The sequence below is a fragment of the Filicampus tigris genome, chromosome 9 (assembly GCF_054856515.1).
Source record: "Filicampus tigris isolate MCC_2025a chromosome 9, RoL_Ftig_1.0, whole genome shotgun sequence".
NCBI lineage: Eukaryota > Metazoa > Chordata > Actinopteri > Syngnathiformes > Syngnathidae > Filicampus > Filicampus tigris.
This window is the reverse complement of record NC_141225.1, coordinates 3,672,501-3,700,459: the sequence shown is the minus strand read 5'-3', so window position 1 is coordinate 3,700,459 and position 27,959 is coordinate 3,672,501. Positions and strand designations below refer to the sequence as shown.

At 40.7% G+C, this 27,959-nt stretch overlaps 2 protein-coding genes across 4 annotated transcripts in view; one reads left to right on the top strand and one right to left on the bottom strand.

The window, feature by feature from the left end:
• Positions 1-22,053, bottom strand: part of plekha6 (pleckstrin homology domain containing A6) — a 113,466-nt gene extending 91,413 nt beyond the window's left edge. The window contains exon 1 of one of the 3 annotated variants that reach the window (XM_086039882.1): positions 21,757-22,053. The gene's annotated coding sequence lies outside the window, so the exon portion shown is untranslated. Of the gene's footprint in view, positions 1-1,672; positions 1,893-21,756 lie in introns of those variants that run through there. The other 2 variants (XM_086039880.1, XM_086039881.1) reach the window with 2 other exon arrangements.
• Positions 22,054-22,764: 711 nt separating this feature from the next.
• Positions 22,765-25,258, top strand: LOC147141670 (uncharacterized). The gene is made up of 2 exons (XM_086041670.1): positions 22,765-22,987; positions 24,376-25,258. The coding sequence occupies exons 1-2, from the start codon at positions 22,810-22,812 to the stop codon at positions 25,236-25,238; spliced, it is 1,041 nt and encodes a 346-aa protein (XP_085897796.1). The 5' UTR covers positions 22,765-22,809; the 3' UTR covers positions 25,239-25,258.
• Positions 25,259-27,959: the final 2,701 nt, after the last annotated feature.

Sequence of the window (27,959 nt, the reverse complement as noted above, 5' to 3'; positions counted from 1 at the left end):
TCTGCAGCCTCATGTGGCCCATCCGCGGTCTCTGCCCAGCCCTCATGAGGCCATTAGGAAGTCAAAATGAAACGGAAAATAAGAGCTTCAGATAATGACAGGTGATGAATCAGAACAACAAAGTAGACCAACAGTGGCAAAAAGTGGCAGGTTTTGGACTGGACTATGTCGATTATAACATATATATATATATATATATATATATATATATATATATATATATATATATATATATATATATATATATATATATATATATATATACAAGAAAATGGTAGAATTGGAACCTTCTTATGCTCAAACACATCCAGACTGTGCTATTAAATATTTCATGATCATAAACCTTGACCCGTAAGAAGGTTTTCAATAGCCACATAGCATGGCTAACCAGCAAATTGACCAATGCTTGATGTCCACTTGCAACCTGCCAGCAGCCACAGAAGATTGCCGTGGCTATTTCGAGTTGGTGTAGAACACATGCACTGTGCTCATAATGATCCTGAAGCCATCAATTTTCTAACCACAGAGTTAACATAGAGAGGGGATGAATATGTCAAGATAGCCTTTCATGTATTAGGATTTTGTAAAACTTCTGAGAAATACTCCGTTGTCCCATTAGTCATACAAGCAGCTATGCTTAGCAGGAGCATACACACATGCACTTAAATGCGCGCACATACCCAAACCTAGTACACTGAACTAAAAGGCATGAAGAAAATGTATGCTTCTTTCCTTAAACTCACAAGTACACATGTAACAACAGAAAACGGATACACAGTAATAGATTTTTGATGTAGCAGGTCAGGAAATAACATGCTGAGTCCAGAGCTCTGGCAGTGAGGACAGGTTTTTTTTATTTTGTTAGCTTTACAATCATTATTTGTAGTTGAAAAGCTTGTGGGCAAATATTCGACGTCGTCCTATTGAAACTGACATGTTGGCATACAAAAAGAGGATCCTGGTCACACAATGCGTGGCCAGTCATACCAGCCAAAGGCAAAGATCAGTCTAAGATCTGAGACTTGACACCGCGAGCAAAAGATATAAGGATAAGGATATAACTATTGATTAAAAAAAAGAAAGAAAATCATATCTGTTCATTGAAAAGAGCTATTCATTGTTTTCTTGCACCGTTCATGATGCATGTAGGGTCTGATTGTAATGGAGAATAGTCGGACTGGAAATTAAAATTGCTCAACCACATCCAGCGCAGGCAATGGAATATTTTGTTATCACAGACAGATTTGGGCATGTTTTCAACAGCTTCGTAATGTGGCTAAAATGATAAAGTGACACAAGCTTGATGTCCACCTGCAGCCTCCCAGCAGCCAGAGAAGGCTGCCATAGCAATTCCAACAAGTAAGTGTAGAACAGATGTGCTGTGCTTTCAGTGGCTCGGAAAACCTTAAAGCATCAATTCTCTAACCACACAGCCATCACAGTAGATGATGAATCTTTCAAGATGTCCTTTCATTTATTCGGATTTTGTGAAACTTCTTCAAACTACTCTGTAATCACATTAGTCACATCAGCAGCCATGTCTAGCCTGATCTCACGCACACGCACTTACATGTGCACGTCATCCAAACTGCACACAACCAAAAGGCAAAAAAAAAGAAAATGTACGCTCCCTTCCTAAAACGCTCAAATATACATGTGCTCCTGTGCTTACCTTCCTTAGTGTGCCCCTTCACGTCTCTTCTTTGTTGTTTTTTTTACACTCCTGTCTTCCTGTCTGTAGCAACCGCCTACAACACGCTGGGGCTTGGCTGGAATGGGCTTGTTTGCAGAAAAAACCCAGTGGTCAGGAGAGAATATGAGGGAAAGATAAAGTAAGAGAGCCTCAATGCACGTGAGTGCAGAAATGAAAGAGAAGAGAAATTTGAAACCACCAAGTCTCCAGAAACAATCAACCCCCCACCCTTCCTCTTCTCTGCGACCTCCATCTCTCACACCGATTCCCTGCCTTTCGTCTCATAAGCCTCAACACCCATTTCATAATATTACAAGCCAATGGTCATTTATTTCATGGTTGATTGCCCTTTTCATTCCTCAATATTCAAGGCACTGTTCTTAAAACACAGAAAAAAAAATCTTTAATGCAGTATATTTTACCAACCAAATTGGTGTGTGTTATTCAGTATGCATGGCAAGTATCCCGATTCATAAACATTACTAACCAACAACACTTAAAATCTTAGACTTGGACATTGTACTGTGAGCATATGGATAGGAACTAATGTAAGATAGAGATTAGGTGGGACACAGTGAGAGGGGGGACCCTTCCATGTAAACGGATGGTATTGACGTGGCATGTTAATAAAGCCTCAGTTAAAGGTAATACCAGTGGCATGGGACTTGCCCAATTGGATGTAATACCCTCCATAAGACACAGATATATTACTGATGCACATCTTAAATGGTTTCTTAAATATGTGCCATAAAAAGTAATTATAAGTGTTGGTACTCTGTATTAATCACAGGCAGGAATGAGTACCTTTCACATTTCAACCAGTACAGTACTGATTCCCGGTACCTGGGCAGCAGTCCAAGACGATACGATTTTCGGTACTTCTGTGTGTGTTTGTGAGAGCAGGCCCTTCCCTGCTCTCTGACCAATGAGCTGACAAGCACATTCATACCCGATTATGACGATACAGAATCCGCTTATATTGTTGGTCCAGGTAATGTAGCTTGCCAAAGTAGATAGCGGTCAACAAAGCAGCATGACAAATTTGTTGTCCATCAGGCAACGCCAGAAATAGATATGGTACGTAAAGAATTATTTGTTTTTTAACCCTCTGATCAAGGTTAATATGGGAATGTGCAATGAATGTCATCATTGTATCAACATTGTATCAAACAACATCTAATAATTTTGGATTGGAATAAACTAGTATGTTAAAGAGATTAATAATACATAAAAGTAATAAATTGATGAATGATAGATAAAGAATACACACACAGTCTTACATTTATTACAAGTTCCAACAGATATGTATATTTTTACTGTACAGGCAGTCAATATACTACACTTTAACTATAAATATAGTCAAGTAAAAAAAATGTTTACATTATTTTTATTACATTATTTTATGAAGAGTAAGTGGACAAATATGTGAAAATGTTCTGCTGAACTGATTGAAGGTGAGCTCTTTTTGAGCCTCAATTATGACATGTCTTGCTCAGCGTTTTACTCTGCAGAAGTCAAAGACATTTCTGCCAAGGCAGAAAGCTCGTTGCCCTTGGCAACACATAGTGGAAATTCTGATTGGATGACAATACAACCTTCTAAATTATAGATTAATGAATATATCACAAATATGAATTAATTGCAAATATCACTACTTTATCTTGAGGATCGATACTTAAAATTGAGGACTCGTAATATCAATACTTTGGTATCGATTCGCCCATCCCTAGTTGAAGGCAGTCAGGTCAGCCGTCCCTGCCGATTGGGTGTTCCTTATTTATTTTTCAGGGAGTTGTCAACCCTAGTTGTATAACAGCATCAAGGTGCATGGATTGCGCATCAAGAGGGGCTAGCATAAATCAAGGGACCACTGATGTACCCTTTGCAGAAGTCTTATAATTCCTCGATGGTGACATATGAAAATGGGCATGTACCAGTTGGATCATAAACAGAGCTGGACTTAATATTAAATAGTTAAACTTCTGTTTATGTCTTTCTTTTATTATGTTAGTCTGAATTAGGGGTGGGCGATATGGCAACAATATCATATCACGATTTTTAAAAAATAAAATCACGACAATTTTATCATGATTCTTTTTTTACATCATTTTTTTAAGACTAATTTGCACATTACTGACCATTTTCTTCATGTTAAACATCCATCCATCCATCCATTATCTGTACCGCTTATCGTCACAAGGGTCGCGGGGCGTGCTGGAGCCTATCCCAGCTGTCATTGGGCAGTAGGCGGGGGACACCCTGAATTGGTTGCCAGCCAATCGCAGGGCACACAGAGACAAACATCCGCACTCACAATCACACCTAGGGGCAATTTAGAGGATCCAATCAACTTACCATGCATGTTTTTGGAATGTGGGAGGAAACCGGAGTACCCGGAGAAAACCCACGCAGGCACGGGGAGGACATGCAAACTCCACACAGGGAGGCCGGAGCCGGGATCAAACCCACGACCTCTGAACTGTGAGGCGGACGTGCTAACCAGTCGACCACCGTGCCGCACCCATGTTAAACATATAAAACATATTTAAAATGTGTACAAAACTCTAAAAGAAAAAAATATATATTTTAAGTCAGCTAAGCTTTCTGAACAGGTTTTAATTTGAATAGTGACAATTTTTATCAAAATGTGCGGTGAATGTAAACATAAAAGGTAACGTAACGCAAACAAAAAAACACAGTTCGTAATGTGGGTCTCGTACTTTGAAGAGACTTTTAAACCCCCCGTTTTACACTGTTTTAATGGGAATCATGTCTTCAGCAAGGTAATAAGTCACTGCTTCAGTTACTTCTTTACACTGCTTGCTTGTTTTTTCATATGGAGTGTTCTTGTTAAACGACTGTGTTACCGTGGGTTGCGTTAGCTTGGAGCTAGCGACTGCCTCTGGCTACCATGTGTCTGATCTCCGTTTGCTTTGGCTGTCGGCGCTGACGTCCGAACTGAGTCCCTGCAAATAACTGGTTTGTGCTTTCTCCTCCGAGGAAAAGCCAAGCCAAATCGACACGGTGGATGTGGAGTTTCTTTTCGGGACCAACTCTGCTTTGTGGTGACTTTCCACTATAGCTTCCCGCTATACAAACAAACAGGCAGGCGGGGAGTGTCACGTACCGTGCACTGTGCGTGCTGTGATTGGTTGGTCGTGTATACGCGTCAGCAGCTTTGCGCCGCCATAGAGCTAAACTGTTTAGAATCTGCAATGTAGACGATCAAACGATCTTTCGGCTTTATGAGATCGCGAACACGTTAAACTGCTTAACAATCTAATATCGTCTAATATCGCCCATCCCTAGTCTGAACGTACATATTTTGTTGAGTGTCTGTTCTATTTTGGGCAGCATGTAATATTAAAATGATTTAATTCCACTGGCTCATTCTTACTATGCAGTAAACATCTGTAATAATTAGGTTGTTATTTTGCAAATACATTGAGCTATGCAAAGAAAAGAAGGTGTTGAGGGTTCTGAATTGATTTTACATTCTACACAGTATACAACATAAGCAACATATCAAGACTGTATACAGTATAAAGTTAAGTCACTACAAATATATATTGCGAATCAGGGATTTGGGAGCGGGTGGTGTGGTAGTGAAGTGCTGAGCAAGCTCATTCTCGATTGTAAGGAGTAACAGTGATAAGTATATTTGGCCTCAATTTAATCCCACTTGAGACATCAATCGTAAAAAGGACATGCAGTTCTGGTTCAGCAGAGCCAGTCACATTTAGTTGCTAGTGTTACATGTGTTATAGTGCATGGGTACATGTGTCAGTCATGTGAAATCATGAAATGTGCTTGTTTAAAAAATCAGGTGCCTGTTCGCCATGCTTTCTGAGTTATGTTTTTTTCCCCCCTTATCTGCATTATGGGCATGTATTAAACTGTATTGTCGTGTTCTGCATTCTAGTAGAGCTGATTCAGCATAGCCGTTCACGTTTAGATAAGTTGACTCGTGTAGTGCATGGCTGTGCTTGTAATGCATCTGAAATGTGCTTTAAAATAAAAACACCTGCATTCTAACTTGAATTGTGTTACTGTATAATTTCTTAAATTATCATAATAATAGCTAAGAAAAAGTTAGAGGTGTTTTTCTTAATTTGAGATGACTTTTCTCATACAAAATTTTCTCTTCAATATTATTTTTTTGGGTGGGCAAAAAATGAGAAAAAAATCCTAGAAACAAGTGTAGTAACAAGTGTTTCATAAAACTCATTTTTTTGCAGTGTGGCGATAGTGTTGAGTCATAATTCAGACAATGGATTTATTTATATGACATCATCTTCGGTTGCCGTTTTCCCATAATGGATGTCATCGGGAAACAATTGTCTCCTTTTTACAAACACTTCTCCCTCCTCTGTTGTTCACCTCGTCTCCTTGTTGGGATGTCTGCTGGGAGGCACTAATGTAAACAGATGAGCGAAAAGGGAGAAGCTAGGAAGTTGCAAAGAAGGAAATGAGATTGGCCCCAAATTATCCATAGATGTAAGTGGTTGTTTGTCTACATGTGTCCGGCAATGGGATGCTTACCAATTTTACACCCTACGTCCCTCTCACTCGATATCAGCTGTGATAGGCTCCAGCACTCCAGCAACCCTTATGAGGATAAGCAGTATAGAAATTGGATGGATGGAAGATTGTTTTATTTATTTATTTATTTATTTATTTTATTTTTTTGAAAAGTAAGTCACTTGTGTAGCTTATGGTCAATTTTTATATTTGTGTCTTTGCTTGCTTTCAAATAATCTGTTGGATTTCCCATGTTCATGCTCATGTTTATGCTCAGAACAACAATTTTGTGACGCAGATGCAGTGGAACACAATGTATGTTTGTTTGCGCTGTAACTTGTATGAAAGATTTTTTTTAAAAAATGTGTTTAAACAATTTAAATTTCATGGCTTGAAAATGTTCACATGCATGCATACATTCGTGTGTTTGTGTTGATGTAAGTCCAGTCCCAAAATAAATGTAAATCCAGTCTATAATCAAAGTGTTCCCATCATAATTTGCAAACTGGCTCCTTCCTCAACCCTATCCATGCCTCTGTGGAAGACAGAAAGACACAGCTGTGGCTTGAAAGCAATATGTGGACATAACATTGGAATGCCTACAGATCTGCCCACCTTGACTCTTCGGACCATTTAACAATGCTAATCAAAGCCCTGCTGACCATAGAAAGAAATCTTTGTGTTGCAGGTGAGGACTTGGCCTGAGGTAAAAACAAAGTCTTACAGGATTGTTTTTACTGCACGGAAAGAGGCATGTTAAAAGACGCTGTGAGGAGGAAGTGCACCAATTTAAAGGAGTATGTAGCATCTGTCTGCTTCAATCAATTCAAGTGCACAAAGGACCTCTGTGTCACAAAATGAATCTCCTCCAGGGCCTATGAGAAGTCAAAGATAACGCAGGAAGTATGGGAAGTCTTAAAAATGTACAAAATGACAGTTTTGAAGAGCAATGCACTCATATGCTGGAAAGATTCAAACGTACATGTGGCAGGGAGCTCAGGCAATAACGGTTTAAATGGCTGCCTCTCCACTCTGTGGTAAGAAGGATTTTTAAAAAAGTATGTTATTTTGAAGCACGTCTGCCTCACGGTCCAGAGGTCGTGGGTTCGATCCCGGCCCCGGCGTCCCTGTGTGGAGTTTGCATGTTCTCCCCGTGCCTGCGTGGGTTTTCTCCGGGTACTCCGGTTTCCTCCCACATTCCAAAAACATGCATGGTAAGTTGATTGGACTCTCTAAATTGCCCCTAGGTGTGATTGTGAGTGTGGCTGTTTGTCTCTGTGTGCCCTGCGATTGGCCGGCAACCAATTCAGGGTGTCCCCTGCCTACTGCCCGAAGACAGCTGGGATGGGCTCCAGCACGCCCCGTGACCCTTGTGAGGATAAGCGGTATCGATAGTGGATGGATGGATGTTATTTTGGAACAAACACTTTTTCAATAAGGTTTAAGGTCCGAAAGACCCTAACCCCAACATCATTCAAGGACAAGTCTGATAGCAGAATGTCGACCAGCTGGCACAAGTGCTTGGATGAATATCTACAACATTTTGTTGGAGCAGGAAGTCGTTCTATCATGTTTCAAATCTGCCACCACAGTTCCACTATAGAAAAACTCTACTGCCAAAAGTATTGATCACCTTGTTGCACTAACTCCCAAACTGATTGAATGCTTTGAGACACTGGTAAAAAACCACATCATGCACACAGCCCCCTGTATTTGACCAATATCAGTTTGCTTCCCAGCCAACCTGCTTCACAGAGGATGAAATACCCTCTGCTCTCTACCTGAAATTGGCACGCATGGACGAAAATAAAAAAACATACATATTTTAATGCTGCCGGTTGACTTCAGTCCCGCGTTTACCATATAACTTCTGGTAAACAAACTTGGCCTCATCTGGCTACTAGAGTCCCTCACCAACGGACCGTGTTCGGGGAGTGTGGGAAATACCATCTTCAGACGGGCTCCAGACTAACTTTTTTTCACTAAGAGCACAGTGGCCCGCTAACCTGACACTTTCGGGGGTAGAGTAGACGATTCAGGGGCACGCACTGTAAATTGATTTGCTAAGTAAAAATTCATCCTACTCATTTTCACTATATGACTGATATGTGGGCTGAGGTGTGGAGCAAATATTCGTCGGCAAAAAAAAAAAATAATACAAATTTAATGGTTGTGCTGGCACAAGTAGATGAAGAATGGAGTTGCACTGTCTCAAATTTAAGGAGCAAAACACCACCATTTAGGGGCAGTCTGGATCACACTCTTCGTCTCCATTGCTTTCTCCATTTTGGGTCCCCACAAGGACGTGTTCTAAAACCACTGCTGTTTACATTGCTGATAGGACTGCTGCATTACATCCACCTCAAAACTCATCATAAAGAGGAGCAGTTGAATATGAAAGGATGATTTGCTCATAAAAGTTGGCTTAATCCTAAACAATTCCTCCCTCCTACTTTTCATATGATGGCTACGCCCCTGCGAAGCATCGTTATACATTTGGACCATGTACATGGAGTAATGAAAAGGGATGCAAACCTCAAAATTCTTCTGCAAACCTCAAACCAGATGGTTGAAATTTACAAATGGGTCTTCCAGCATGACACAGACCTCAAACACACATCCAAAGTGGTTGTGGATTGTATAGACTAGGCTGACACTAAGATTTTGGATTTAACTTCCCAAAGTCTTGACCTCAATACAAAATCGTTGGATGTTTTGTGCAGCTGGGTCGTTGAAAGGAAGCAACTGCAACCGTACTACACATTTGACCCGATATGGATACTTGGGATTTCCATTATTAATCTCTCTCGTGACCATGCATTAAATTGAACTTTGCAATTTTTGTCATATGCAATCAGAACTATGCCAGAAACTTGTTCATAGAAAGCTGTCAAGTGGCAGGCAAAAAGAATATCATTATCAAGTTATAAATCAATGTCATTTTGAGTTAAAAAAAATAAAAAAAATTCAATTATGAACTTGTGACCAAACAAAACTGCATTTGTTGAATAACCATTCTGACCCCAGAAGACAAACAAACTTACCGGTAACTGAAATCATGACAAAGAATTAATCAATTGCCTTTGGGCCAAAGTGAAACGATCTTTTGAATTATGCTGTTAAAAACAACAGACAATTTTACATACACAGGGGGAAATAATAAAAGTACTGTGATTCTGACTAGACTTCTTTTATATGGGCCATTCTACTGAATTGGTTCAAATTCAGAGTTAGAAAATGTGTGAAATTTGTATTTTATTTCAGAAAAACCTTTATTGTATTCATGTGCACTATATCTAAGGGGCACAAATATAGTAAAAGTACAGCAAATTTTCAAATAGTATTTTCTAGCTTGGGTCCACTGATAGTGTAGTGGTACACATGCCTGAGTTGTGTGCGGGCAGCGTGGGATCGATTCCCGCTCAGTGACAGTGTCTATGTGTGCCCTGCGACTGGCTGGCGACCAGTTCGGGGTGTAGTCTGCCTTCGCCCATTGACGGCTGGGATAGGCTCCAGCAATTCCCCGCGACCCTGTATAGGATAAGCGGTTTGGAAGATGACATGACATGACATTTTCTAGCTTTTCCCTAATATCTTGTCTGTCCCTAAAATGTGTCACTACCGAAACACACAATTACAGAAGAATAAAAATAATTCTACTAGCCGATTCAAATTTTTTTTATTTTTTAGTATTTTTTATAAATTAATATATGGTTTTGACATCAAAACCAATCAAAATGAATTTTTAACAGAATTTAATATGACTTTGTCCCAAAATAAATAAAAATGTATATGCTATTTTTCATTGTAAAATTTAGAAAGTTGATCAAATTGACTTCAAAAGTCATCATTAATTAAAACAAACACACCCTTAAAACAATTGTTATCAAAAATTGGTTGATAATTCAAACATTTTTCATTTTAGTCAAAACATCAGTTTTTTCGGTAGTGACTGCAACATTTCAGTTGACTTAGGGCAAAAGCAGGGTACACGCTGGACCGGTCACTTGTCCATCACAGGGCTCTTCAACATTGAAAAATTGTGGTTTCACTTTCCAGATGAAAATTTAATTGGAATGACAAACATTTTTGTAACATACATTTCCCTGTATGTATATTCCGTCTCTCTCTGTTTTTTGACAGAAATCCGGTGGTCTTGTCTTTTCCTCCATGCTCTTCTGACTTTCATTTGCTCTGTGCTGGATAATTCATTGGTAGACTTCAGCTTTCCTTCCTCCTTCCATCTCTTATTTCTTTCTCTTTCCTTTATTCTTTGGATTTCACTGGGTCACTCTAACCCTTCGCCTGTACTCTGTCTCTGATAGACTTTTTGGCATTTTGGTGTTTTTCCCTTTAAAATTAAGAGAAAATATGAAATATAATATGGTTAAAATCAGAGAGAACTATGTATGACATATGTATCCATGTATTATATTATTTAAAACGTACTTTATTCAAAAATAAACATCATATTGTCACTACCGAAACCATTATGTCACAACCAAAAGCTTTATGTATGTTTCGGTAGTGACTGTTTCGGTTATATTTTTCCCTTCAAATTAAGATAAAATATGAAATAGAATATTGTTAAAGTCAGAAAGATCTATGTATGACATATGTATCTATGTATTATATTATTTAAAACGTACTTAATTAAAAAATAAACATCATATTGTCACTACCGAAACCATTATGTCACTACCGAAACGTTTAGGTAGTGACAGTTTCGGTAGTGACGTTTTATGATAGTTGTTGACAATACTCAACAATGCTAGGCACAACGTGGCTACCACAGACAGTTTTGAGCATGTGTACAGAGATAGAAAACAGTACATTTAGCATTAAAATCAAAAGTCCTCATTTTATTACCGAAATGAGGTGTTCGGAAGTGACGGTCCTTAAAACCACATGCTGATTTTCAGACTTTGGAGGGCATATAAGGTAATAGTGCTGCCAACTAATTACTCGCCATGTGCCCAGTGATGAACATGAAGGTAATGTCTCTTAGTGGTGAAATTTCTGGGGATGTGGCTAAAACCAAGCCCTGTGTACAGACAATAATCTCTGCGTTTCGGTAGTGACATGAAAAGTTGGGACAGTTTTTTTACATAAAAACTTCTAATTTGAAAAAAATTTACAAAATCAATGTAAATCTATCATCATACATTTAAAAGAAACCAAAATGTTCTATTAAAGTAAAGTATTTTTTAAATTGGCAAAAATCTTCTCGACATTTTTTTTTTATTAATTGAAATTTAGGAGTTAGAGATTGGGATAGCCACCTCCCAATAGGAAGTGACAAGATGACTTTTTATACATTCAGTTTAATAGTATCTCAATTAATGCCTTGTGATAAAATAGATTATAACAAGATATTACTAAATATGCAAGGTCTGAACACTTCATTGTTTTTTAAAATTTGATTTTCATTGTGGGACAGCAATTTCAACCAATTCGGTAGAATGGCTCATACAACCAGATGCAGTAAACACACTTTTTCACGTGCATTACTATTTTTCTCAAACAAACTGCACATAGTCACATGTGGTAATTTTGCGGACACGCAAATACGAATGGCTTCGCTCAACTCAATGTCACGAAATAAGCAGAAACAAATCATGTGGGCTGGTTGGAGGGACGATGCACTGGGCACAGTAATTAGATTTGAACTTGCCAGAGTTCACTGGTCCACAGGACCGTGTGACTGTGATGCAGAGTGAATATGAAGAACTCATGGGGGAATACAAGTCAAGACAGTTTGTGCTGAAGGGAAAAGAGGTCTGCAGATCCACCCACTGTTCACACGCAGTAGAAAAAATATTTGTACATGGATGGCTCAAAAATTATTTATATAAATAATAAATAACAAATAGATTTCACGTTTACTTTTGTCAGCAGGCACTAATAAATAATTTGGAATACAATCCTTACTATTTTGTGTATTTTTCTCAGGTGTCATTAACTAATGGTCCAGCCAAAAATATATGATGTCTGTGATCCTTCATTTGGGATTCAAATTCTGAAGTCAATCACATCAGGACTACTTAAGGTAATGTCAAAAGTGTGGACAAAAGTTGGTACCCCTCTGTTAATTAAAGAAAAATAATAAGGCTAAAACATCCATCCATCCATTACCTATACCGCTTGTCCTCACAAGGGTCGCGGGGCGTGCTGGGGCCTATCCCAGCTGTCTTCGGGCAGTAGTCGGGGGACACCCTGAATTGGTTGCCAGCCAATCGCAGGGCACACAGAGACAAACATCCGCACTCGCAATCACACCTAGGGGCAATTTAGAGAGTCCAATCAAATGACCATGCATGTTTTTGGAATGCGGGAGGAAGCCGGAGTACCCGAAGAAAACCCACGCAGGCACGGGTAGAACATGCAAACTCCACACAGGGAGGCCGAGCCGGGATCGAACCCACGACCTTTGAACTGTGAGGCGGACGTGCTAACCAGTCGACCACTAACCATTCTAAAATATACATATAAATGATTTTCTGTATTGGTCAATTCCCCCTTTAGCCCCGGGAGGAAAAAATCCTGAAGCCGTCCCTACTTGTCTATAATTTTCTTTCTAATCTCCTGAGACAACTCTGTCCTCCCCTTCCTCCTGTGCATGTTAAGTGTGACACACACTATGTCACCAAAAAGCACTTTGACTACTTGTCATCATTTAAATGGGCTGACTGACTGCTTACTAGTTTGAAGACACATGTGATGCTAATTAGAGGACATACCTTGATTGGACATTTCCCTATGGTCAAACTATTTTCAATGTTTTCTGGGGTGTAGCTTTTTGCCCAGGCTTATTCCAAACGTCTGTTTTTTTTTTGTTTTTTTTTTAACAATTCTGTTGAACCACCATTCAAAAACAATGTGTCATGAATCTGGTCTGTTGCAGACAGCGGCGGGACTGGCGGGTGTTCCTTCTGACACCGCACCTGTGGTGAATCACTGATCAAGACCTTTAAAAGGACTGTTTCCACAACTGCCCGTTGTCGGGTTATTGCCTTGCTTGCCTCCGTGTTTCAAGAGACTGTATTTTTCCTAGACACTATAGTTCCTGTTCGTCGTTCGTTCTGGTCGTGAGTTTTCTGTGTATAAGAATGTTTGTTTGATCTTGCTGACGGGTTTTGTTTGTTTGAGATTGGAGTTTTCCTTGTCCCACAGTTAAGTGATTTTCGTTTGTAGTCTCCTTGCGTTTGCAAGCGCTTTTTGTTGATTGTTTTCACCTTGCAAATTTCGGCAGCGAAATTTGTTGAATTTTTGCGGATGTGAATTTTTTTTTTCCGTAAATAAATGTTGTTAAATACTTTTCTTCTCCTTGTCTGCGTTTTTGGGATCCACCCCCTTCCAGTTCCCACTGGAAACCGTGACACAATGATTGACTTTCGATACTTACTATTGATTAACAGAGGGGCACAAGACAATTTTGTCCACATGTGTAAATGAACTGATTGTGAGAGACATGACAAACGTTTCTATAAACTATCCATCCATGCATCCGTTTTATATGCTCCTTGTCCTCATTAGTGAGCCACTTCCAGCAGACTTTGTATGAGACACGAAGAAGTTTCCAGTCAGTTGCAGGGCACATATCAACAAGCAACTGTTCACACTCACATTTACACACATAATGATTTAATTGCCAATTACCCTTACATTTACATTTTTGGGATGCATAGGAGGAAACTAGAGTGTCAGAAAAAAACACTTAACTCAAAACACTGCCAGACATTTTTAGACACTCTTTTACCCTAACGTTTGAAAAATATATAAATTCCTGTTTTTGAATGGCTGGACTATGAAAAGACAAATAAATACGTCAATGGCAGTGAATGAATTATGGAGAACATCAGAGCTATAGGCGGACATGCTAACCACTATTTCTCTGTGCTACCTCCACGTTATATTAATATATTAAAGTGTTTCATTCGTGTGGTATTTCAGGGCTACACTGATGATGTTGCAGTTAACTTTTTAACTGGCAGCATTGGTTCATTTGCAACTCAATGACAACGCAAGTGCCAATGATTTTCAAGCCTCTGCATGCGCCCTCTGATTAATTGGCGACCATTCAAGGGTGTTTTCTGCCCAACGCCCTAAATCAGGTTGGATTTTTTTCCCCCAAGCAATTTTATTCCAGCTAATGACTTTAACTAAGGTTTAAATAATCTAGATTTTGTATAATCTAGCCGTTTATAGCCACAGCATTAGGATAAGACATTTGATTAAAGTGCAACATCTGCATTCCCAAGTAAATTGAGGGATGAATACTCTACAGAGGGTGAGAGTAAGAGTTATATAAATAGGGTCGTGTGGGCTTGTCGGGTGATGCAGGGGGACTGCACAGTCACAGTCTGCAGAACTGTGAACATTGCAGATTTGGTGGCCAACTGTAAAGAGGCAAAAGTAAATCGGATTGTACATCATCTGTAAAACATGCAAAGACTTCACTGAGCGGCCTTCTTGTCATTTCACTAAAATCCCATCACCCATTTGCACGATGTCATTTCAGTCCAAATCATTTGAAGTTGCAAAGTACAAACGCTGACACACTTAAGTGTCACAAAGATGGTCTAGTTCTGCTTGCTATGTATTTAAAAGAAGTAGACACGTCTACCTGTGGAATTTAATTAATCAGAGGGGCTTTACTTCTTAGTTCACCCAGACTTTAATTCATTCAACTTAGCAAGGCAGGCTCAAGGTTGGCTGGGCCATTTTTCTGAAACAGCATCCATGGACGAATGGACACAAAAAACATCCCAGACACAATACAAAATCTTGTGGAAAGTCCTCTCAAAAGAGTCAAAGCTGCTTTAGTTCTTAGGATGTTGTTAAATGTCATTGTCAAGGTTCTTGAAGGTGTACTAGCCAGGAATACTAATACATTTGTCCACATGCTATGTGTGAAGAATTTTTATTAAGTGAAGCCCAAATATCGTATTATTCAGTTCCTTCAAAAACAATACTTATACCGTAGTTAACTAAGTGGGCTCTAAGAAATATGAAAATCAGTTCATGCTATGTACTTAACTAGCTTGTACTGTAAACTCTCTGGTGGGTTGTGTAATCCCCCCCAACACAGAGAATGACAATAGCCGTAGAAAAAAAATGCACATTTTGTATTATGCAAATTAAAGTAATACAAAGTATAGTCTTCACTACAGCCTTGCTGGGTTTGTCTTTGCCTTGCAGGTAAATTTATGATGTATCAATGTGAGGGTAAACACAGGATGTACTGTATAAAATAAACAATGAGATATTTAAAGAATATTGGTTTTCACAGCAGTTGTGCAAACAATGAATAACATTTGCTTGCTATTCCTCTGTTACCTTTTTTGTTGCTAAGCATCTCGCTCCTCCCTCTCTTGTCTCCTTGGGGAATTGCTAATGGTCTTTGTCTCTCTGTGTGACTCCTCTCAGAGTCATTAATGGCCTTCTGTCACTGAATTTTCCTTGTCCTGACATCAATTACATACGTACAGTCCAACAAGGAATATCAGGAATCTGATATTGTAATATACTTGATGTCATCATTGATGGATGTAAATAGTTGTCGATAAAGATATTGCTTTCCAAACAAAAACTGCTGTTGTTCGTCTCACAAAATGTATTTCACATTGCTATTGTTGTAGTCAACAGCCCATCACCTTTATTTTGCAATTTTCTTTAGACCACCTTCACACTCTTGTCCACACCATCCTTAATGACTGCTTTCATTTCTACATGATGGGCCTTCCCCAAAATTATTTTACCATGGTCACAAAGGGCAAGAGGGTGTGCGTGTGTGGGTGGGTGGGTGTGTCTGTGTGTGCCACAAACGCCACATGCCAGCTAGTATCAAGTGAATAAATTAACCTTGGTATCTTTCACATTGAATTCAAATCAAAGAAATGCCAGTAACTATGCATCATGTTTTGAGGGTGGGGGCGGGGACATAATTCGTGGCCTATGACCTAAACACTTCAGCAATACATGAATCAAAATAGGTCTGTGACAACGTACCATCTCTAAAAACATCCATCTCCTCTGAAAAACACACACATTCGAATTTAGAGTAGTTGAATTGGGAAAGACACTGATGACAGTGGTGCTGAAAGCTTGAATCAAATCCTTTTCATCCTGCTTTGCTTCTGATGAGCTCTACTGGGAGGATTGGAGTAGAATTGGCTTGGATTAGTTTAACACAGCCATGTGGCCATCAGCACCAAAGACAAAATCTCTCTGGCTATTTTTAGCTGCTGTGGATGTTTATGCCAACAGTCATGATTATTTAAGATGAGGATTCATGGGTTTGTTTGATGGCATTTTTGATCAGTCCATTGACTGTTATCATCCGTGAAATGACAAGCTGCAACACACACAACCAATGAGTGTCTCTTTTTGGTAAGGCTATTGTGAAATACATTGGTCATATGTACTCTGAATTTTCTGTCATACAGTAAATGAATACACATTTCACTGTACACTACAACAGCTCTACAAGCACTGCATTGAACATGATATAAAACATGTCACATACAAGTTTGACAAATGAGACCTTCCAACATTGAAAGGGTAACAGTACCAGCAGTTTAAGATCCTCCAACAAAATGTTTTTTCTTTTCCTACTGCATGCTTCATTTAAGTGTTGGGGACAACTTGTCTCAAAACTGAGAACTAGCATTTACAGTCAGAGGTTACAGCGCTGTGGGAGTTTGAGCTATTCAAGAGCAATAACACACCACCATCTTATGGTTATCTCTGTCTTTGGTAAATTCATATTTCATAGCAGATTTCATTTTATGATTGTTTTTCCCATTTTTTCCATTTACCTCTGTATTAATGTTTCCAAAATCTTCTTAACCAAGTCTTTGCTTGGAAAATACTTACATAGTCAGTTCCATCACTGTAAATATAAACTTAAAGGTTGTGTCTGAAGCATCAGCAATACCTGCTTAGAGAGATTTTGGGAATATATGTACTGGATATCCACACCTACATATTTTTAATGTCAAAAGTATTATTTCAAATATGAATCCCTGATATTTAAATATGTATATACTATTACAGTTTACGTCTTCTAAATGTGGGCCTTTCCTGGTAAACATCTGGGTATGCATTGTTCAAGAGTTTTGGGTGGGACTGTTAAACTGGTTTGCTCACTATTCCGTAATTCATTTAAGTATGTTATCAAGCATTTTTTTTTTAATTATTAAAGTGAAAGTCAACTCAAACATATTTTTTTAAAGAATATGTTCTATGCAAGCCCACAAGTTGAAACAAGGCATTCTGATAAATATTGCGTTTATGGAATAAGAATTAATCCACTCAATTTTAGCCATCTCCGGGAGCGGCCATTTTGTCACTTCTGTCAACTGAAAAGGACATCACAACTACAGGCAGTCCTCAATTTACGAACGAGTTCCGTTCCTACACTGACGATGCAACCTGAATTTCCGCGTATGTCGGTTTTCATCGTTAAAGTCGAAATTTGCGTCCAAATGCTTGGTATAAAAAAAAAAAACGAAAATACATTAAAATAAAAACATAAGCGGGTCACTGATAGTGTAGTGGTACACACGCCTGAGTTGTGTGCCGGCAGCGTGGGATCGATTCCCGCTCAGTGACGGTGTCTGTGTGTGCCCTGCGACTGGCTGGCGACCAGTTCGGGGTTTAGTCTGCCTTCGCCCGTGGACGGCTGGGATAGTCTCCAGCACCTCCCCACGACCCTGTATAGGATAAGCGGTTTGGAAGATGACACATAAAAACATAAGATGCTGTATTTAGCATTACTGCTGAGAGGTGGATGGAAAAGAACTAGAGGAGGCCGCAACAGGCAAATATACTGCCGAGACACTCTTCGCATGCACAACAAACAAGGAATACTGGTCTTTGGACTACAGGAAGTGCTTGTATGTGGAAGTGCGTTGTTTAGCGCGAAACCCATCTTAAATACACAGGCAGAGGTAAACTAGCTCAAAGACGCAGCACAAAAGCACACTTTTGGAGTGAGGAGGAAACCGGCTGCTTCATTCCTGTGGCGAGTGACATGAATACCAAGTGTTTTATTGACAGTAGAAAGTAACAGGCGGAAATTACATCCATTTGAGTCACGACGCAGTGCATCGCCGTCACAGTGGCTTATTCAAATGCCGAAGCAACTCTGTCCGCTCATTCGTGTAAACAGGATATTCAGAATGTTTAAGAAATCTGAATTTTGAACTTAACCCGAATATTGACAGCATGTAAACGTAGTCACTATGGTGCTGGGGACAAAAAAGAAGAGGAAGTCGTAAAGTCGAAATTCGAGGCCTGCCTGTACTCGGGGCTCAGGTAACGACCAATCACGGTTGACCTGTTTTCTGAAGCTGGGACATGATTGGTTGTTACCTGAGCCCTGAGTAGCTGTGATGTCATTTTCAGTCGATTGAAATGATAAAATGGCCGCCCTCTGACATGGCTAAAAACGGGTGTATGTTGCCGCTTAACTCATATTCCACAAACGCAATATTAATCAGAATGCCGGGTTTCAACTAGTGGGCCTGCTGGGAACATATTCTTGAAAAAAATATGTTTGGGTTGATTTCCCTTTAATCATTTGTACATTTTCTATACTAATTGTCTTCCTCAGGGGCACAGGTGAGCATGAGCCAACTGTATCTGACTTCAGAGGAGAAGTGGGGCACACAATGGACTGGTCGCCAGTCTCAGTATTGTCATTATGATTTCTTTATTAGGATTGGTTAGTATTATTTTATTTTAGTATTAATTATTATTATTATGGGCGGCACGGTGATCGACTGGTTAGCACGTCCGCCTCACAGTTCAGAGGTCGTGGGTTCGATCCCGGCTCCAGCCTCCCTGTGTGGAGTTTGCATGTTCTCCCCGTGCCTGCGTGGGGTTTCTCCGGGCACTCCGGTTTCCTCCCACATTCCAAAAACATGCATGGTAAGTTGATTGGATACTCTAAATTGCCCCTAGGTGTGATTGTGAGTGCGGATGTTTGTCTCTGTGTGCCCTGCGATTGGCTGGCAACCAATTCGGGGTGTCCCCCGCCTACTGCCCAAAGACAGCTGGGATAGGCTCCAGCACGCCCCGCGACCCTTGTGAGGAGAAGCGGTACAGATAATGGATGGATGGATGGATATTATTATTATTTTAGCACCTTTAAGGACCTTTTGGGACCTTTATGTACCTTTGAGGACCTCGCGCCTCGCCCCATTTAAAGGAGACACATGTAGACCGGCCATCTCAGTCTCTTAACATAGTGAAACCGTCACTTCCTCTCGCCTATTCCCTCACTCAAATCTGTCCCCCAAACAACAACAACTCAATCTAACAATACTTTTGTTAGAGAAACCTCACCGCGGTCATTGAAGCCTCACTGCGAAAATAGATGATTAGGTAGCCAGATAAAAATGGGCTTCCGACTATTCTTAGTCTGATTATTTTAGTTTCTCGTTTATCTCCTACAAAATTATACGGATAGACTGACCGGTCCGTCACATAGGCTGAATGCCTAGCTCTGTGTATCTGTATTTATGGTGGATATCTGTTTTTCAATTACCCAGTCATTTGCCACCTTGAGGAACTGTTTGACGCATTTATCAGCCAATTCCCTTGTTTCTGTTTTCACAACAATCAGTGAAAATGAGTTGAAGTTCCACTCATCATCAATAAAGGGTTCAGTCACCCCAAGATAACTGTGGTTGCGAGTTGACGTCCAGTGAGCTACGGTTATAGCAATACATTTATGAGAATCCCCCACCAAAATATCAAGCTTTCTTTTCTTTGTCTGGACTGCAGTTCATCGCTATTCACTTGGCAAGACAATTCGTCGGTCAGAAGATTTGCTCCTACGCGAGCTGTTCTCGAGTTTAGTTTGGCGAAGAGCTTTGCAATGGCTCGCTACATTAGCGTCTTCGTTGCTATAATTAGCTGCAGTTTAGTCGCGTTACTTTGCATTTATGTGGTAGGCTTGAACTGCTTCTTTGGTAAGCAAAGTCCTTCTTACAAATAAAGCATATCACTCTGTCTTTATCAATAGTGCCGTCAAGGAGGTTTTTTTACCAATTTACCAATCATCGGACCACCAACTCTCACATGCTCCTCCATTTACCACATCTTCTCTCTGCTACTGAACTTGCCCCCCCTCACATGCAATAGGAGGCTATCAGGTTATGCCAAACACAATGACAGCCAATTGTTTTTGACCATTGTTTTTTAGACCCCCAACAACTCAAGCACGAGCCCCACGCAACAAAACGGATCTCATCATCACACAGAAACAGTAAATTTAGAGATTAAAAATTAGATTAAGATATTAAAAAAAGAATGCTGTAACTGTGACTGTAATTAATTGATCGCAATTAATGCACTGTTTTCACACCCCTAGTTATAGTAATATTTGAACAAATTGTTTTTGCTGCCCTCTGATTTCAAAACTAGTTATTCATCAATTTGTAGTGTAATCAGTTCAGAGAATGGATGGTACATTTACTTGGGTTCACGGTCATAATGGCCCACACCCTAATTGCGGTGTGGCCAGCAACAAAAATGAGTTTCACACCCCAGACCAAGAGGAAAACCATGCAGCAAGGGAAAAACATTAAAACTCCACATAGGAGTGTTAACCAGAACAATTTAATGTCAACAGCCTATTCCGAATAATCCCTGACCAGGTGCCATGGCACCCAAATTACTTCATTGCTCATCTATCAATGCCAGAGATCTATAGTGACAGGCACAACAATGAAATGCTCTTTTATTAGATAGCAGAAGGTACAATGAATCTCTGTATCCACAATTTCACATTCGTATGCAACAGAATAAGTCATGGTTTCCTGCAAATATATCATAATTTTGATCAATTAAACAGGCCCAGATTTCCCGCTGAGTAAGTGAATTTGTGAGTAAATTGAGAAGAGGTCATCATTATTTCAGTATTCATATATCTTGTGGCATTTTTGTTTGTTAATGTGCTGTGAGATTTTACTAATGGGTGACTTGGCTCAAGTTTAGGAGACATTGTCTTATTCCACTATTTTATTCCATCTGGTAACCATGGTGATGCTGAGTCAAGATGTGTCAATCACCCTAGAGAGCAGTACATAATAACCATGTAGAATGGCCTCACTTCATTTTGCTTTTTGTTGTGTTTATAGGGAAAGAAGAGGTGTGACAGGCTAAGTCCATGTTCTGTTAAATTAACCTGTGAGAACCACCTAATCAAACCCAGAATTCAGGGTTGGACCCACTTAAAATGAAAACATGGACACGTCACATTCTTAATCAGTACTATTCAGTCAACGCATCAATAATAATGTGATGATGTGTGGTAAGGATAATGCAAAGAGGATGAAAATGGGACAAGCATAAATCATTGAAGACATGCATTTGTTCCCGGTTTACACACACAATCAATATCCCTATGTGCTTTCTTTTGGGTGACTGTAATCCAGTCATCCTTTATTCTTAAGCAGGAACACAACATGACAGGATTTACTGCTGTTAGCATTACCAAACAGCACAGTAACAATCAAACATGAGCATACCTACCAGCCACCTGCACAACTGATGCCACGTCTTGCTTCTGTCTGTTTTCACCGCATATACTGTATATTCCAGCCACGGCATAAAAGGGAGTGCTCTACATCGTCCTACCACCAGGTAGAGCCATGTTAAACATTACTATAAGATAATAATATATCCCCCAAGAAGCAAAGAATAAAAAGTAGCTGGATTGACAATAAATAGGCAAGCACACCTCAGATAGGTCTGGACTGAGGCGATTCAGAGCATGCCCAGCAGAAAATCCCAGGGTATTAAAACATCACATGACCACCCATCTCCACCGCCAGTCACAGAACAAGTGAAGAGGAGAAAAGCAATGAGAGGGAGGCAGGGAGAAGACAAGAGTGAATGGGAGGCGGGGGGGAGATGTCACAGTGCTGCTCAAACCTCCTTTTCATTACAGTCACCGAGACATGGGAGGCAGGAGCCAATAATACATGAGGACCATGCTGATTTGAGCCCCTCCCTGAGCTCAAGTGCCAACACAGAGGCAAACATGGAGGCAGGGAGACAAAAGGAAAGACCAGAAGCACAAAAGAAATCCCTTGGATAAGAAAAAGATGCATGAAAATAGCACACTCCATGATTTTAATTATTTTTTAATGGGGTGTACAGCAATTACAATAGCTCAGAGTCGTAAAAGAATGTATCTTGCTGTAACAGCATTACAGTGCATGATAAAGTCAGCAGTTTAATTTAGGATGTGGGTCACAATCTTAAGATGAAAAAAAATACATCCAGCAGCCACAATATATGCCTCTTTTCCAATTAAAGGATTATTAGACATAGATTCAACTACAGTGTCGTTATTATAATGATTTGATCACTTACTATTTTTACAGAATACATCAACGTTTCTTCCTGGTGCGACATTTCATGTGTGCAATAGGTTTTTCTTGAATGAATGTCCTGAACGCTAGATGGCGGTAGGCACCCTGATAAATGATTGTTACAGCTGGCGACGCCAGAAGAAGAAAAAGAGAGGAAAACGTCAGAAAACTGGCATCAACTCTTCGGCTGGCGATTACCTCATAATGCCTTCTGTTCAGTTGTTAAGAGCTTTTGTCAGTGAGAGACTGACCGCAGCTGTTGAGGAGATTATGATAATTTTTGAAAAAACAATCGCCGAATACGAGCACGAGCTCCAGCACCATCGCAGCCTGCTGGGAGCTGGTCAGCTATCCAGCAAGACAATCGATGACCGCGGATCAGGTCTGCATCTTAAATTATTATTCAATACTTTATCACATTTTACTGTTGTCTGTCTAGTCAGAGTTTACAACTGGAAGATTCAGTGTTGCCGTCGTTTTCATTTATCACAACTGGTTTTTGGCTTTGAAAAAATCACATCTACCAGCTCTACTAATGTCGTTTAAATGCATGCAGACCGGCGAATCCCTTATAAAATAAATAAGAGCTGTGCGTTGTTAATTGGAATTAACGATGCTTATAGCTGGACGTAAACAGTACTTGTGAAAATGTTCTTTTTTACTTAATTTGAGGAATTTATATGTTTTAAAAAAGTTCGGTGAATATTTGTAACTTATTCTAACAGGACCCGTTTAAGATTTACAGTACTCTATTATCATTCTCGTCTTCAAAAATGTGTGTGAATGACGCGTTTTCAGCCCATCAGTTCATTCGTTTTTCTGTACCGTTATCCTGACTTCCAGACAACCATAACAGTCCATCTGCGACTGCGATCTGTTCACTGCCCTGAGAATGAAATGACCTGAATGAATGAGAATATTCACAGGATACCATTAAAGCACCACACTATGACATCCCTGACATATGTAAATACAAATAGCAAACATTAAAGCACTGCAAATAAAAATAATCTTGCATGAATCACCTGCCAATGTTTGCAGTCATCTTGAAATTGGAAACCTGTGAACTTGAAAACAATAGAGCAACTCCCAAATCACTGAAAAAAAAGTAATTTTCAGTTCCATATGATTAAAATGTGGCAAACTGATGTCATTTTCCTCTCTCCTCCTTGAAAATACTAAAATGTTAGTTTAACACATTTTAATTATGTGTAGCCGATGTTCATGTTCAAATTAGGTCAATTTAAAGGACTTTTTCTTTTCAGAAAGCAAATTATCCTCATACCTATATTGCGGGTATCTGAGGGAGTCTTTGCAACCCTCAATCACTCCACATTTCCACATTTCAAATAAGTACATCCTAAAAAAAAAATAACATATCCATGTGGGGATTGTATTTGTGAAAAAAATACCAACCAAATTTGGACTTTGACCACCAGTGATGTTATACAAAATGAAAAATAGTTGCCAAGGGTATTATTAATGCTTGCGTCAGATATAATTGCTGAATTTCATCCATTTTAATACCAATTATTCTGTTCAAGGTTCACAGGGTGCTTGAGCCTGTTTCAGCCGACTTTTGGGTGAAAGGCAAACAGCACTGGTTGCCAGTCAGTCGCAGGAGATGGATATAGAGATGGATAGTTATTCAGACTTACATTGACACCGTCACTGAGTGGGAATTGAACCCACGCTGCCAGCAGCGAATGTCATTTGTTAAATCATCGTAGACTTATGTGGGGATTGTTTTCTTTAATGTTTGTATTTTAGATGCATCTCAGCGCTTCCAGCCTGTGCTAATCAGCATGAAGATCCCCCCTGTGCAACAAGAGAAGAGCCAAAGTATGGAACAAGATGCTCCAACGCTTACATTCGTCAAAGAGGAACTGGAAGAAGTCTTGACAAGTCCAACATTAAATTACTGTCAAAAATCTGAAGATATTAATGCCTCTTTGGAAAATGAAGCGGCAAAAGAGTACCCGCTTTCCTTTACAATGCAGCAAAGACAAAGTGTTGAGCACAGACAGGCAGGTTCTCCCACTTCCAATTCACGTGAGCCAGTTGAATGTGAACTTAATGAAAAAGACTGTGGAGGCTCTGATGTGTTTTTGGACTTGGATTTAGATAATGTAATAAAAGCAACTCACAATAGTCAGCCTGCACTTTTGAAGCCAGACAACTTATTAAATAATATCAGGAACCAGACAATTGATCGTCAGCCATTTTTGGACTCATGGCAGTACAGTGATACTGAAACTCAACTGAGTTCTCGTAATCGGGTCAAGTGCCCAGAGTGTGGCAAAATATTCAAAAACAACCACCATTTGCAGAGACACATGTCATGCCACACAGGAGAGAAACCATTTGGCTGTATTGAATGTGGCAGAAAATTCAATCAAAAGGCAAGTTTGGACAGGCACAAAAGAGTACACACAGGAGAGAAGCCTTTTACTTGCACGTTTTGTGGTAAAAACTTCACTCGGAGGGGATCGTTAACTTCACACGTGAGATTTCACACTGGGGAGAAGCCTTTCACCTGCTCCATATGCAAGAAAAGTTACAATAACAGAGGGACAATGGTAAAACACATGAGAGCACATGATAAAATTACGCGAGATAAAACAATGAAATAAACTATCAGTTGAAATATGAATGATCTTTGGCTTTACCATTACTATTTCCATGATATCACATAATCATGTTACTGTATATTGTGACCCTTTAGAAATATTAATGGTATTGGGGTTGAAAAATGTCATTTCTTTGTTCAATGAAATTATGTTAAAAAAAGATAAAAACAACATTGTTTATACAGAAATAAAAATGTCACTGAAAGTGTATTGTAGTTGTAATGTAATCTTTGTATTTATTTATTTTTTTATACAAAGGGGGCTAGGGAATTTATTATAAAGGTATAGTCTCGAATTGATGAATGCACAAAGTAGGCTGGACAATTAATCAAAATTTAATTGTGATTTTGACCTCTCTATCTTTAAAACATGATTGAAGAAAGACGATTAGTGTGCAGAACGGTTTGTTGTGTGTGCAAGACCTATCTTTTAAATTTATTGTATTATTTATACTACTTCTACTTTGTTATGACTGTTACTTGATGTATCAGTTGCTATGCAGATGCTATGGTCCTTATATGCTTTGTCATTTTTTATATGATGTCATATAGGCCTGATGTCTTACAGTTTATAAACTTGAGCTTCAGTGTCACGTTGTCAGTTTGTCAAACCTTGTTGGAGTGAGGATGCAAAGTCTCTTCCAGTCCAGCTCTCTGTTTTTACTTTGTATTTCTGTTGGTAAAGACTTTTTACTTTTCAACTTCCGTGTCACGTCTGCGTATGGGTCCAAATCCTGATCCGCACATGACAGAACGTACTGACCACTCGTGGACCCAGCCGACTCAGACACAATCCAATCCACAAGATGAAGACGTCACCCCCTGCCCCTCCATCTCCAATCAGGGAATGATTGTCTCTGCCTTTTCACTGGGAACCTCTTGTGTCGCTCCTCCATGATGGAACTAAGGCCCTCGCAAGTCCCGTTCTGCCTCCAACCACCCTCAGTCTGCCGACCACCCCACACCCTTCGTGTAAGCTCTGTCTATTCTTCCACATCTCTCTCATCTTTGCCATCTACTTGTCCTAGTTTTGCACATTCCCCTACTAGTTTTACACCCAATGTTTTGTTTGTAGACTCAGATTTTTTTCTGACTGTGTCTCCTTTCTGATTCAGATTTTGACATTGATTTTGGTTTTCCCGGTCCCTTCCCCAGTCACTATTCAAGGCCTTGTCGTTTTTGTCACATTTTTCTGATGATGATCCCTTAGTGTCCACTCCAGAACCCTTCCCATCAGACCCTTCCTTGGGCGCCCGGTTGGCCATTTACACGGGTGGCGTGGTGCCAACATAGGCGCCCAAGTAGAGGTTCTGGTTCCTCCCTGTAATTCATCCTTTTCCAAGTCACATCATTCCGAACCTATACCCAAGTCACTTCACTCCTCGCCTTTTTCGGCACCTCGTTCACTGCGTAGTCCCATTCATCCCATTTCTTCTAGTTTATCTTCCTCACTATCTGTACTCCCTGCCCCTCGTGTCTCCTCCCAACTTCATGGTGGAAGCCTGGTGAGGCAGGGCCCCATGCCAGCACCTCGGCAGCTGCAGGCCCCCATGCCGGCTCCTTGGCAGTGCCAGGCCCCCGTCCTGGTGCCTTGGCAGTGCCAGGCCTCCTTCCAGGCGTCTCGGCAACTGCAGGCCCTCATGCCAGCTCCTTGGCAGTGACAGTCCCCCTTCCTGGCACCTCAGCAAATGCAAGTCCCTGTACCGGCACCACCAGGCTCCAACCCTGCTCCGGCGGCACAAGGCCTTCAGCTGCCCTCTGATGCTGCACCGGCGGCGCAAGCTCTGCGGCTGCCCTTGGATTCTGCTACGACGGCGCAAGTTCTGCGGCCTCCCTCCGAATCTGCTATGGCGGCGCAAGGCCTGCGGCTGCCTTCTGACTCTGCTATGGGGGTGCAAGGCCTGCAACTGCCCTCTTACTCTACTCCAGCGGCGCAAGCTCTGCGGCCTCCCTCCGATTCTGCTACTGTGGCGCAAGGCCTCCGGCTGCCCTCTGGCTCTGCTCCACTGGCGCAAGCTCTGCGGTTGCCCTCAAATTAAGCTACGGCGGTGTGAGTTCTGCACCCTCCTTCCCATTCTACCACGGTGGCGCAAGGCCTGCGACTGCCCTCTGACGCTGCTAAGGCAGCGCAAGGTCTTCAGCTGCCTTCTTACTCTGCTCTGGTGCTGCAACCACTGCGGCTACCCTCGGATTCTGCTATGGCGCCTCAAGCTTTGTGGCCTCCTTCCGATTCTGCTACAGTGGCGCAAGGCCTTCGGCTGCCCTCTGACTCTCCTCCGGCGGCGCAAGGCCTTCGGCTGCCCTCTGACTCTGCTCCGATGGTGCAACTACTGCGGCTGCCCTCCGATTCTGCTACGGCAGCACAAGCTCTGCAGCCTCCTTCCGATTCTGCTATGGCAGCGCAAGGCCTGAGGCTGCCCTTCGACTCTGCTCCGGCGGTAGAAGCTCTGCGGCTGCTCTCACCTGCTATGTGGCCATCTGGACAGCCTGTCGACTGGACCCGTCAAGAACCTCTCGTCTGGCCTTCAGGACGGCCGCCGGATTTGCCCCGCCAAGAACCTCTCATCTGGCCTTCGTGTCGCCTGAAGCAATCTGCATATACATAGCAACATCTATGCGCCCATATGCTTTAGACGAGGAGCCGGGCTTCAAGCGTTTATTAAACATGCTAGAGCCCCGTAACAATGTTTCATCCCGGATGCGTATTAGCATATTAGCATATACA